The following is a 13,978-nucleotide window of genomic DNA, read 5'->3' on the forward strand; positions in this document are numbered from 1 at the left end:
CAACCATGACTGCAAGCATTTTAATAGGTTTGTAAGACCAATCCCTCTCATGAAGAAAAATACTCAAGATTTGATCTGTTTGTCCAGCACTACCTTTTTGGCTGATACAATGGCCAAGATCCATGTGTCCTTACTGCAGTAGCCACTCAGTCACCAGGAATGTTTTAAAATTGTCCAAGATCAAGGACGAAACATGGAATGGTAATGTTTACTCTTAAGCTTAAACCCATTATTTAGCTTTCCATTGTGAAAGTCTTAAATATGCTTTAAGTATTAATCCCTTTATTATAAACAAATGTTAAAGGCTGCAAGTTAGATGTTCAGTACGTGACACAGTTGGCAAAATTTTTGAACAGTTGGGGCCAGGTTCTAATCCATTTTATAAGCTAGCTAAAGTGAAAATTTTAACAAAATTATAGTGAAGATGCTATAAGTTTCTAAAACCTTTATTCTGAGTTTGTGTACAGAGAGGTCTACACAAGAACTACAGCCATCCCTTTTTAATTTTTTAAGCCTAGGAACTAAAAGTACAGACAGCTATTTTGGCATGTTTACACGATCATGTATGAAAATCAAATGGTTCAACTTTTTACTGCTGACCTGTAAATGTGAGTGAGACCCAAGGAATGCTTAATTACACCTATTTGGAGGCTTAAAAATTTGTTAGGAGGGGAGCCAAAGTTAAATCTGTGTGTCTAAAAAGTTTCAAAAAGCTTTTTTTTAGAGAATGAACAACACATTGCTGTCAAAACAACCATGCTGGTCAGATAAGGGGAATGATTTGGGGAAGAGTTGGGTGCCTATAGGCTGGTGGGACAGAGCCAGGGAAATTAAGGTTAGGTTTAGGACTTGCTAAGAAGATAAACTGGACCTTAAGGAGCTTGGGGAAAGATCTTTGTAAAGGACCTGTCTTCTGCCTAATGGGGAAAGTTTCTAAAGGTGAAGAAAAATAAGCAGCCCAGGGAGAAGAGAACCAAAGATGTCAACTGGGGTGATGCAGGCCATGTACGGAAGGAAAGGTCAAATGTTTGGGTTAGAAGGAAATCGACTTTCTACAGAGTTTTGAAGGGATGACCTGGCAAGGGACAAAAGATCCAAATGCTGGGAGTAGAATGAAATGGAATACTTTTAAAGCCTGGCTAAAAGGACATTGACAGCCCATTCCTATAATGGCTGCACAGGGCCTGATTCCTCCTGAAATCTGAACTCAGATTTATTCCATTGAACAGCTTTCCTCATAAACTATTAAGATGACTACCTCTCCATCCCACCCCAACATTTTCACTGGGAAAAAGAGGTGGTATACTAACAGTTTCAGGAGAGCATCCTTGCCTATATTAAACTACTCTTAAGAGTCCATTCCCCAAAAGGAACTACTTTTCTTACCAGTCAAATAACAGGCATGGGGAGGGGAGGGCGGATGGGTAGTACAGGGGAACAAGATAGCTGAACTTACTAGCAAAGGACATTGCCACGGTATACTGTCATTGAGATCTGCAAAACTATTGAAACCAGTGTTTCCCCCACACTATTCTTACCAAAGTGATCAAGATACCCCGTGGAACAGCTACTGCTAGCTTAACCCACACAATATCTTGTAGGAATCAGGCTTCGTGGGATGCCCTTAATTCAGGCCCAACCTGCACAACTGCACCTACTCTGCTCTAAGGGTGAAAGAATATAGAAGTACTAGAGATGAATAGACTGAAGAAGAGGTAGAACTGATACAACTTAGAATCTGAGAAATGAGAAAAAAGGAAGACTCAAGACAGGATTCAGATGGCTTGGCCAAAAAAAAAAAAAAAATGCAACTGCCACTCATAAAGGAGAAGCAGGTCTGAGCTGGGGATGAATGTAAAGTTATGTTTAGGACAGAGTTTGAAAGCTTTGTTGGATACCCAGGTGGAGCGAATTAGATGTATAGGTGGAAAGCACAGGAAAAAAAGCTAATAAGCAGCGTCACTGGAAACCATGTGGTGGACACAATCATCCCAAGTGTGTACGGTGAGAAGGCAGCTGCGGGGGAAAGAACCACTGACTGAGGAGGCGGGGGTGGGGCGGGGCATGGGAAGAGAAGCCTGAAAATAGAGATGTCATCCTTTATCGAAGTTGCTGGGACTGCTAATTCACTGCTATGACACATGAGACCAAGAGCATCCAGAGCAGTTTTCTTTCCCCCCCTTTCTTCTCTGTGCATTCTTACTTCCTAGCCCAGTGCCAAGCTTTTGAATTTTCAAGGAATTGAGGTGCTTCCTCAATCACACTGTACATCTAAACCTACAGAATAACTGCAAACATACCCTAATCCATAACCAAGTTTGGTTAATTCCTACTTTACATCACTCTCTTCCCACTAAAGGCTAGAATAATGCTAAATACGCTGAGCTCAAGGGACCTACTACCAATCTTCTAAATTTCCTTATTAGTTTGACTTTGTCCTATTCTAACTATTCTCATAGCTGCTAGGGAAAAAACTACTGGCTGTATACATAATAGTAACAATGAAGAAATCACAACTGTAGAGAAGAAAAAATTACTCCGTGCATTTAGAACTTGATCACTATCCTAATCTTACCTGTAACTAAGAAGACCAATTTGAAGCTGCATTATTTCATTATTATTGTCAGTGATTCTGCAAATTACAAGAGGCAGGCTATGGGAACTTAAGTCAAATAGATGAGAGTCAAACCATCTATACATCTCTTACTAGGTGTTGTCTTTGAGCAAATTAATACTATCTCTAAGCCTCACTTTCTCCAACTGTAAAATAGGGCTAATGGCCAGTGAGAACTACATATAGTAACACAGGCACAATACTTCACACAGTGCCTGGCATATAACAAGTACTTGAAAACAGGTCATCATGGTACATTAAATCTCTTTCCCCAAGAAGCCAGTTGTTAAACCTGACTTTTACCCCTTTATCCTAGAAGGGCATTTTCATATTGCTTTTAAACCCCTCTTAGCCCCTTAACCTTGATATGATAAAGTTTATCCTTGATTCACTCCCTTGGCTCCTCTAAGGTATCCTCTCTGAATTTAAAAGAACTATAGACAAGGAAAAAAATGTATAAAATATCAATTTCTTCACATTCCCACTACACAGGTTAATGGTCCTATGACTGGTTGCTCCCAGATCTGTACCCAAGTCAGAACTCTGAGTGGACATGGTCAGAATTTGGCTCAGGAGGATCAGAATTTGAAGAATCTGTGTTTGAATGACTTGACTCTCCCACTGGTTCAAAGGGTCGCAAGTTTGCGTAAGTCACCTCCTGGGCCAGCTGCTCCAGGGAAGGGCGGCCTAGTACCAGATTTCGAAGTGAGATACAAGTCATCAGGAAGCTGAAAAAGAGGAAAAAGTTCACCCAGTCTAAACTGTTTCTACATAGGAATTCCTGCCAAAGCCCTTAGGGCTAGCTGGTCCTACCTTCTCTCATTCAGGCATAAGTGAAAATATCCCCCAGTGACCCACCCATCCCAGCTGGAAGGGCACCCCACTCTTTATATGGTCTGGTAAAGGATTCCAGAGTCTGGTAGGAATAACCCACAAGAGTCTGGTGATAAGCTGAGGCAGAACAAGACAGCAGGCCACCAGACACAGGTCACTGACTCTTCCATTAAGTCAGGGAAAGAATGGAGAAAGAAAAAGATACTTAGTACTAGGCTGTCCTTTCCTGGGAAAGTACCCCCCCACACACACACACCCTGCCATTACCTTCTCCAGAGAAGTTACCCAACTCACAACCATCTGATGACATTGACCAGTACTGTTGTGGAAAACTCACCTGCGGCGAAAGATATAGAGCTTCCGCAGCAAGAAGCGGAAGAACCGCTCATGGAAAGGGGTATTTCTCCGGCGTTCAAGTTCTTGGAGCCTTCGCTGGCGTCTAAGAAAGGTCTGAACCAGTGGTGTTGGCTCAGGGCCCCCTTGTACTTCCCCTTCCAGCAGAGGCTGCAGCTCTGGAGGCAGAGGCCCCGTTTCTGCCGAGAAGACGGCAAAAAGAGAAATCACTGAGATTATTCCTTTAGAATTCTCACCAGCCAGAAGCTTCAGGTTCATTCTTTAATGGCTATATCCTCATTCATAGCCCTGATTTCTCATAACCAGGTGCTTTCTCAGCCAAATCTTCATATACTCACCCGTTCCATTCTCTACCTTCTCTTTTAATTCCTGCAGATACGCCAGGTCTTGCTCCAATGCCAGCTCTGTAGTATTGACGTAGATGTACATGTAGCAGGAAGGACTGGATGATATCGTATACACCTTATGGTACTCACCAGCAGGCAACTGACAAGGGGGAGGAAATGGATTATTTGACTTCCTAACCTTTCCCTCAGCAGCCTATGTGCCTTGTGCATTACCCACTGTACCGCAAACCACCCCGGTCCCTTACCCAGGCACTTTCTTCTCATTGCATTTTGGAGTCCAAAGAACTGACTTCTAGAATCCTGGATGAGGCTATTCACAGCCTCATAAAAGCAAAGGAGGCTTTTCTTGGGAGCCCGCACTTTTAAGTCTCTGATAAATTAACTCCACTCGTCTAAACTTTTCTGCCATTGTTAATTCCAGCAAAATACCTGCATTTTTTCTCCCTCCTGAAGAGTCTGATTCTTCTGTTCTGCCACCAGCTCGACAGTCACCTCCCCCTGCAGCAGCTGAATGCTAGTGTTGCCCAGGTCTTCACTCACAAAATTCTCCAGGTGCAGCCCTGCCAGGGGCAACAGAGTTCCCCATCCCATCCTATGGAAGATGAAATCACTCCCAGCCAGAACAGAGACATCACACCTTTACCGCTACCACCCCTCAGGTTTCAAGAACATTCCTCCCAGCAAGAATGCTCCTCCCCCCTCTACCACATGCAGTGTCCCCGGCCAAGGAAGCCACAGGGAAAGACAGCAAAGCTTTCTTTGTTTTCCTCCTTACCTGGGAAATCTGCAATGAAGACCACCTCAGTGTGGTTGTCCAGGCTGCTCTTGATTTCCTGTAACTTGGTCCTCCAGGGAGACAGATCCATCAACAGTGGCTGCAGCCAAGGTGTACGTTGGAAGGGGGACCAGGCGGCCTGCACGATGTCCACACGAGGGTCAAAAATCCTTAGGAAAGAAAACCACGATCTAAGGAGACCACAGCCCCCAACCCACCGGAATTTCTGGTTCTGTTCCTTTCATCACTGTTCCCAAATAGAAGAAATGGCTTATGTCAGCATGTTAGTGCCACTCTGGGGCAGAGAGAGAAGAGGCAAGAGATTCTGGAGCATGGGGGAGGAAAAAGGGGTTAGTGGCCACCTGAGGAGAATTGAGTTAACAGCTTCTTTAAAAAAAAAGTTACCTTTTCTTCTGGTTGATGGTGCCCCCTGCTGGAAGCAATCAGCTATGCCCACAACCAGGTGAACAGGGACATGCACCAGAGGACAGCCTTTCAAGCAAGACAACACTGGGGAACATGGGCTATTCATCTCGGCAAAAGGAGTGAAACTTCATTTTTCCCCTTCTCTGTTCCCCTTGCCCACCTCTGCTGGAAGCGGTCATTGATGGAGACCCAAATATCAAAGTAGATCTGGGGATCAGTGACATTGTACTTGGGAAGCAGGTGGCTCAGGCAAGTGGCATATTGCTTCAGCATGTCTGCGTGATCCTTCCATCGCCGGCTCTGTGTGAATACCTGCCCCAAACCCCCACATTAGTCCCATCTCATCGTTATCAACCTCCCAGACAGCTCATGCCCCGCCAACAGCACTAAGAGATCTCTGCCTGTTACCTGTTTCGACCAGGGGGAAAAAAAAACCCGAACTTGTCTTTGGGGGAGAATTTTTCGTTGCTGGGCTTTTTACTACTTACCTTTCCTAAGCCTTATTTCAATTCAAAGAAGTGAATGGCACTGCCCTATTTTAATTTCAACAAAAGAAGGGTCAACCTGGCTCTTGAGAAAAGGGCAGAATGGACCCAGATTATGTTTTACTTTACAATTATGTTTAGGACCAAATCAGACCCTGATGCTCCAGGGAGCTCTGAAGAACTGGAGGTCGTCAACATCAGGTGTCTCACCCCAGGGTTAAGGTAGCCCAGCTCGCCCGTGCGGCCGTCACGGTAGGTGATCTTCACGTGCTGATGGGAGCGTGAGTGGACCATCATGTCCCAGGAGTAGCCATACAGCCCATTTGTCCAGTTGTTATAGCCCTGAGAAGGCAGGGCAGAGGTGATCAGCCCAGCTGTCCTCCCATTAACCCCATCCTCAACCAACACAGGGCTGCAAAACCAGCCCCACACTTTCCCTAATGCCGTGCCCCCTGCCACCTCCCTAGCTAACCCCCAGATCACACATACCTGGGTGAGGAAATGGGAGTAGGGCAGGAAAAGCTGCTCCAGGAGATAGAACAGCGTGAAGGCAGCACCCAGCCGATGGCGCAGCCCTGGCTTTTGGCCACCTTTGGCCCGGCTCCTCTTATACACGCAGGACACACTGGGTTGAGGGGTAGCCTTGAGGGGCAGTAGTTCCTGCAGCCTTTCGGGGAAGCGAGATACCAGCTTCCGGGGCCACTCAGGGGAGCAGAAGAGAGGGCTGCTGGCCAGCATGACGTAGGGGAACATACCTAGAAAAGGAGGAAGGCAATAAGTGTTTCAGGAATTTGGCTGGGGGGGGACATGGATAAACCCCTCAAGCCCTCTCCTTTCGGAAGCCTCTCCCCGGTATTCCACCTGTGATGAAAGCAGTTCGTAACTCAAGCGCTCTTATTTCCCCGAGATGCCTTACTCTGCAACATACGAGCTAAGCCCAGAGGCCCCAGTCCTTTCCTCCCATTTACTGCCATGTCAGTGACTGCACTTGACTCAGTGCAGCTCCCGCGGCCATCACCGTCTCCTGCTCCCCACACACCAGTGGTTCCCACCTCCTACCAGACCACAGGTACTGACCAATGCTGAAAAGCTGGGAATTCATGCAGTGGAAGTAGGACACGAAGAGGAGGCCGATGGACCTCGAGGCATCAAAAAAGAGCAGGAAACCAGCTGAGAGGTCGAGCAGCAGTCCACACCAGTGCACCACCAGTAGACTGGTCATCTCCTCGGACAATACTAGTCTGCAGACACCGGAGACAGAGGTCAGCCACCAGCGCACTGAAGAAGCCAGTGTTTACAGCACATTCACAGCAAATGTGCCTCTGCTCACCCTGTCCTTGCCAAAGGAAGTACCCTAGCAGGTGGGTAGAACTCTACATAAAGACACCCTGTGGTAGAGCCTCCAACCCCCTTTTATTTCCTTTAGGTTTTCAATTTTTTTCAATGTACCCTATGTGCTAACCAAGGGCAGATTTCCTAGGGCAAATCTGATGGAGGAGTGAGCGCATCCGGTGGTGGTGGGGAGGGGTGGGGCTGGTAGATTCTCCACAGAGGATATAAAGGAGAAGAAACTATAAAAGGTGAATGCCTGACTAACATAATAAAATCAAACGTTTGAAACTGGGAAATAACAGGCAAGAGGAAAAAGAACACAGTAAAAAGCGAGGAAAGAAAAAACGGGAGGAAGGGAGAAATCGAGAGTTTTCTAAGAGGTGGCAACAATGGTTTTGTCAGGGTGGGGACTGTCCATCTTCTAAGTCCACTGGCCGAGGAGTCCTGGTGAGCTGGGAGCTCGGGCGCATGCAACAGGTCACCTTATTCTGATTCTTTCATTTTTTAGTTTTTTCCTTTCATTCTTGCCCCTCCCATACATCTCCCAGGGGCAGGTAAGACCTAGATGTTTTGGTACCACTGACTTTGCCTTCTGCTGAAGAGAAATATGAGCAGACAGAGGAAAGCACGTGGCAAATTCAGGCAAAGCAGGAACAGCAGCCATTCCTGCAGCCCCGAGGGAGGCGAGTCACCCGCTGCGCACCACTGCCACAAAGTGACGCCTGCTCTGCCTGCCACTCACTTGAAGGGACTGAAGAGCCAGTGCCGGGACAGATATTCCATGGAGTAGCCTTCCACCCAGTCTGCGTCCAGCTTTTTCACACCCGCGATGAAGTACACAATGAAGATCTACAAACACAAAATGCAAAGCGAAGGTTCAAATAAAAAAGAACCTGCTTTTCTGCAGGTCAAAAATGACCTAAGTTCTGACCTGAGTTCGGGCCCTAAAGATTACATTCACTCCATTGACTCATCTGAGATCTTCACTCGTATGGACATTCTACCAATGCCAAGGGGAGTCGTGAAGCCTAGATCTCTTGTAAGGACGCTCAGCTAGCAGGGTCAAAGCTCTGTGCTTTCTACGATGAGGTAAGAGAACCCAGAGACTAGGGGACTGGAAACTCAAGAGTCAGCCTTGCTTTCCAGCCAAAGGGAAAAAAAAGGGGAAGCTCCAGGGAGGCAGAGTACAGCACTGCCTGGCAGCAGGCTGGTCATGCTGACAATGGCTATGGAAGAACACCCCTCCCCCCCTCCGCTTTCCTAAAATCCTATACCTGGCCACGCAGCACAGCATAGTTCCAAAGGGGCACATGGGCATTCCGCTTGCGGGCATTCAGCAGGCCGTCCACAGACCTACACCAAGGGTAGTAAGGTTAAGGAGAGCTTCTTAATTCCGCACATTTCCACCTTTCTTTTTAAGTGTAATTATCTATCCCAGGCTATCTCCCCTATCCTCTCTGGTCCTCTGGGATCTTCTGAGGTTCTTTAGAAGTGTAGGAGCAAATTTAAGTGATTATTTTCAGTCATAATAGCAATACTACAAGTGCATTAGAACACATGGTTCAGTGGTTACCATTAATTAGTGAGTAAACTAGTCTGTCTTAATGGACCAAATCAGGAAAAGAATCACAACGCTTCATAATATGACTGAATTTGAAAAAGAATGAATTTGAGGGAGTGTTTGGAAAGTTAAAGGTGTATGTAACTATATAGTACATTTAAGAAAAAAAAAAATCTCAATATCCAAACCAAACTGACATCTCAGAGACCCAGATGTCAGGAACTAGTGCTGGAGGGTACCTTGGGAGAGAAGCAATAAACCCAAGATATTAAAACGAGATGTATTCTGGGGAGACAGAAGCAAAGCAGGTTTCAAGAAGACAATGAATGAACAGAGAGGTTGGGAAGGGGCAGCTTACACTTGTGGTTTAAAGCCTCATGGCACTGTAATGAGGAAAAATGTAAAGTGTTTAGTACAGTGCCTGGCCATGGGGAAAGCCCTGAGTAAGGGATAAGTATTTTTTCAAACTGTGTAAAATTACAAAAATGGAACTTTTCATGAACATTCAGTCAAAACTGTCTCTTAATTTTATATGATCAGACCTGTGCATTTGAATGAGTTTAAAGGTTTACAAAGGGGTATGTCTAGGTATAATTAATGGCTGATAAGTCACTAACAAAGGCATCATCTGAGATTTTTTTCCCTATACCCATCTTACTGGCATCTCCTATTTGCTTAAGGGAGAGAATCCCTAGAGGTCATCTACCCTGCCACCCTGTCTCCAAATCCCTTCACCACCTCCCCTGAGAGATGGTCACCTAAGCCAGAGGTGGGGGAGGGTTACCACCTCCCAGGACAGCACTGCTGAGCAGCCCTGGTGGGCCCTCTCCTTCTGACATGACTCTGCCTCACAGCAACTTCTACTCTTGGCTCTAACTCTGCCCCTCTGGGCTCACACAGAGAAAGTCTGCTCCCTCTTCCACATGACCACCCTTGAAGTATCTGAAAACATCTATGTCTGGCTTTAGTCTTCTCTTCTTCTCTCTAAGTGGATTACAGGAAGTGGATAGATCAAGGCACCTGGGGAGATATGGAAAGAGTGAAGGGGTGGGAATGGAGCCATTTTGCTTTTTGTCATCCCACATGCCCCAACCTCACTGACCCCTCCCCTTCCCAAATTCATCTGGACCAAAGTGTGACCCTGTAACCACACTTTGCAAAGCATGGTTGAAAATACTCTTGCTGGGGCAAATTCTAGGACCTCACTGGACCCCTACCACTGGTAACCATCCTGACCCAGCCAACCCTTTTCCCCTTTCCCCTAGAATCATACCAGTAGCGGTTTGCATCCACGAATGTCAGCTGAAAGGCCAACAAACCATACAGATAGGAGTGGTTGTTCCATGACGTCTTGTCCAGGAGAAACACATACCAGTATGGCAGCAGGAATAACACACAGCTTATCCGGTAGCACAGGCCCAGCATCATGCCCAGTGCCCCTGGGATTTGTGGGGGAGAGGATCAAGAGGTCAAAGGGTCACCAGAGGCCCAGCTCCCCCAGGACAGGCTGTGGGTGGGATTAAGAAAAGTCATTGGACATTTTATAATTGCAAAGCCAAATGAAAAATCAAATGTTATTTTAGCATTTTAAAAAGGCTCATGGGGTAACAGCTCAGATGACACACAGGGAGCGGGATGATATTGGGAGTCACAGCAGAAATGAAATAATGAACCCAAGACTTTGGTCATTCACCAGCATGCTTTGTATTTCTGTGGTTTAGGGAGGCTAGTCAATACTCCCATCTCTCCCATACTTTCCCTCACCCAGAAACATGATGGTATAGACAAGATACATCCAGTCAAGTGGTAGTGGCTGCAGGGCGTCCAGCAAGGGGAAGCGGCACACGTCCAGCCCATCCAGGTATCTTCGGTCCAGGGAGCTGAGCCCCCGCTCCTGGGGAATGTCCAACACCATCATCAGCCCTGGGGAGGCAGTCGAGGAGGCACCCTTAGGCCTTAGCAAAGGAAGCAGTGGAATACAGCACCCAGATCCAGGGTCAGCCCTTTTTTTTTTTTTAAGCAATTTTTTAAAAAGATTTTATTTATTTATTTGACAGATCACAAGTAGGCAGAGAGGCAGGCAGAGAGAGAAGGGAGATAGCAGGCTCCCTGCTGAGCAGAGAGCCCAATGTGGGGCTCGATCCCAGGATGCTGGGATCATGACCCGAGCCGAAGGCAGCGGCTTTAACCCACTGAGCCACCCAGGCGCCCCCAGGGTCAGCCTTTTTACCTAACCCCGGCTCTGCCATTTATTCATTCATTCAACAAATGAATTCATTCATTCATTCATTTATTCATTATTCAACAATAATTACTGAGCATCTGCTCTGTGCTAGGCATTATGCCAGCTATGTGATCTCAGATAGCCACTGCACCTACTGAGCCAATTCCTCCTTCCCTATTTGAGAAAGGGATTCATAATATCTTACAGGGTTACAGGAGGCGCCTGGATGGCTCAGCTGGTTAAGCGTCTGCCTTTGGCTCAGGTCATGATCCAAGAGTCCTGGGATGGAGCCCTGCATCAGGCTCTCTGCTCAGCAGGAAACCTGCTTCTCCCTCTCCCTCGGCCCCTCCCCCTGCTTGTGTGCGCTGTCTCTTTCTGTCTCTCTCTCAAATAAATAAAAATCCTTAAAACGAATTTTACAGGGTTACAATGAGGATTAAATAAAAGAAGTGTACAAAATGCTATAAAAGCTGTTCAGGTAACCTTGAGTTATTAACTTCTGTCCTCTGAGGCCATAAAAAGTGTTCCAGGATGGTCCGTCTGAACTTTTTTCACTTCTTAACACACCCAGAAAATAGTATTTGGCTTACCACACTAGAGCAAACAGAAGGGGCTACTCAGGTCAGGAGGCCAGTTCCAGTTAAGGCAGGGTTTCTCAACCTCAGGACTACTCACATTTTGGGCTTGTTAATTATTTGCTGGGAGGGGTTATCCTGTGAACTATTGGTCACTCAACAGCATCCCTGGCTCCTAAGTCAATACCAGTAGCTACCTATTCCCCTTCCCCCAAGTTGTGACAAATAAAAATGTCTACAGTCATTGCCAAATGTCCACCAGAGAGCAAAATTGCCACCAGTTGAGGCTGGGCTAAGAGAATTAATATCTTAGCACATTTGTAACCCACTCCAAGCATACATACTGTAGCCTATGAGTAAGGAAACTCTGACCTAGGGAGTCACAGCCAAAATGTCAGCCCTGTCACCCTGCTATTTCTCTGAGGTCTGGTCCTGAGTATAGTTACTGGGCAACTTCATGCCACAAGCAAGATGGGTCTCTGGTCATCTGCCTCTGTATTTCCTATGGCCTCAGATCAAAGCATTTCTGCCCTCCAATCCCTAATCAGAGGAGACAAAGGTGGATTTGATCCTAAACTCCACAAAGATCCCTTCCAGGAAATCAGTATCTTCAGGTCTGAAGAAAAGGGAGGCAAGTCACTAGTAAGTAACCAAGAAGTGCGCAAGGGACGATGGTTATTCTCCCACCCATCATCACACTAGTCGCTCCAGAAACCCCATTTACCAAAGAGAAAACGGAAGACAGCCAGGCTGGCAGGATCCGTTGGTCGATTCAGCAGGGTCACCAGCCTTCCCCAGCTGGAAACATCTGTGCACTCAAACCCCAAGAGTTTCCCCATTCCGCTGCCCTGGCTCGGCCCTGAAGACTGTCCAGCCTTGTCTTTCTGCACTTTATCTGCAAGCAAACAGAAAAGTGTATCTGCAGGTGTGGGGTCGGAAGTGCTTTAAAATCGGCTCCTCCCCAAAACACAGAAACCACAGCCCCTACAGCCCCAGGGTTTCTCCCTATCAGGGTTCTCCCATTGATTTCTGACTACTAGAAACATCCTCGCAGTGCCAGATCCTTCTGGATCTCCCAATGTCCCAGAACCTCTCTCAGACTATAGCCCCCTAACCGCAAAGCGCCCCGAGTGTCACCATCACCCCAAAGCCGCATACTGCAATCTCTCTCTACAAGCCCCTTCCAAACAGAGACCCCTTTCCCGGGGTCCCTCAGGGGAGTCCTACCACCCCCACCCCTCTGAGACAGAGCCCCTCTCTCCCTCCGCCGCATGGGAGGACTCTGAGCCTACGTGAGTCCGGCTGGACCCGCGCGGACCGGGCAGACACCGCCATGGCTCCGCGGAGGCTAGACAGCCAAAGCGGTGACAGACTAGCAGGTCGCGACGGGAGGAATCACTTCCCTAAGCCCCGCCTCCCCGACACATCAGCGCGCGTGCGGCCGGCCGGAAAGCGCTAGATAGAACTGTCGTGAACACCTCTCGCCGGCGTCGCTTGCTCCCTGCTTGACGGCAAAGGGCGGAGCGAGGGACCTTGGGGCGGGGGAAGAGGGAGGTTGCTCTGGTATCGCCCGACCGGGTGATGGAGGAGGAGCCGGGATTCCCCCAGACGCCCATCTTCAGCCGCTAGACCAGTCTTACCACGAAGCGTCCCAAAGCCCTTGGCGCTTTCAGCCTTAACAAGTCTCAGAGTCCTGACAACTTGCCTGACCCACCCCCCACGCCCCCATTAGGTCTCTCCAGGTTGTAGGGTTCCTGCGGTGCTCCCTGACGTGAGCATGCGGGTGCAAATGTCACTTTTTCCCCAAGACGTTGACCTCCGAGTTGAGGACGCACCTGAAGGGCTGTCCCGGTGTAGGGAGAGGGTGCGAGTTGCTTTATTCTCTCTTCCAGTACCGGCCAAGAACCAGAGGTTTGAAATGAGCTGGGGAAACCGGAAGGACACAGCTGCAGATGTAGATGTAGCTTTAGAAGATGTAGAATAGGGGCAGCGCGTAGAGTGTGCTCGATCAGGGAGGATTCCTAGAGGTGAGTCTTGAACAGCATTTACAATATCTAATTTTCTGCCATGGGATTGGCCAGCAGGATCATAGAAAGGCATCCTAGAAAAGCAGTACTCGCATTTTCTTGGTGTCAGGACACTTTTACACTGCTACACATTACTGAGAGCCCTAAAGAGCATTTATTTATGTGGTTTATATTTTTCCACATTTACCGTACTGGAAATTTATACTGAGAAATGTTTAAAATACGTATTGAGTCACTTTTTAAAAAAAAGTAATAAGCCATGTTTACAAATAAAACGTTTACATAAATAACTTATATGGAAAAAGTTTGTTTTCCACAAAAAATTGCACAAGTAGTATCATATTGTTTCATATGCAAATCTAATGTCTGGGTTAATTGGAAACAGCTGGATTCTCATATCTGCTTCTGCATTTGATCTGGTGCT

At 47.1% G+C, this 13,978-nt stretch overlaps 1 protein-coding gene across 1 annotated transcript; it reads right to left on the reverse strand.

The window, feature by feature from the left end:
- Window positions 1-430: 430 nt before the first annotated feature.
- Window positions 431-12,960, reverse strand: GGCX (gamma-glutamyl carboxylase). The gene is made up of 15 exons (XM_080814572.1): window positions 12,820-12,960; window positions 12,252-12,422; window positions 10,493-10,651; window positions 10,002-10,167; window positions 8,442-8,520; window positions 7,910-8,016; window positions 6,913-7,076; window positions 6,325-6,590; window positions 6,046-6,177; window positions 5,511-5,662; window positions 4,925-5,094; window positions 4,579-4,709; window positions 4,141-4,288; window positions 3,786-3,981; window positions 431-3,342 (listed from the first exon to the last, which is right to left on the reverse strand). The coding sequence occupies exons 1-15, from the start codon at window positions 12,860-12,862 to the stop codon at window positions 3,150-3,152; spliced, it is 2,277 nt and encodes a 758-aa protein (XP_080670698.1). The 5' UTR covers window positions 12,863-12,960; the 3' UTR covers window positions 431-3,149.
- Window positions 12,961-13,978: the final 1,018 nt, after the last annotated feature.

The sequence above is a fragment of the Martes martes genome (assembly GCF_963455335.1).
Source record: "Martes martes genome assembly, chromosome: 9".
NCBI lineage: Eukaryota > Metazoa > Chordata > Mammalia > Carnivora > Mustelidae > Martes > Martes martes.

Excerpts from the sequence above, each read along its gene's own strand:
- GGCX (XM_080814572.1), bottom strand. The coding sequence starts at position 12,862 with ATGGCGGTGTCTGCCCGGTCCGCGCGGGTCCAGCCGGACTCAC. Across the intron at positions 3,982-4,140 it reads GAAGGTAGAGAATGGAACGG|AAACGGGGCCTCTGCCTCCA; the intron begins GTGAGTATATGA and ends TCTTCTCGGCAG. Across the intron at positions 3,343-3,785 it reads CTCTATATCTTTCGCCGCAG|CTTCCTGATGACTTGTATCT; the intron begins GTGAGTTTTCCA and ends CCTCTTTTTCAG.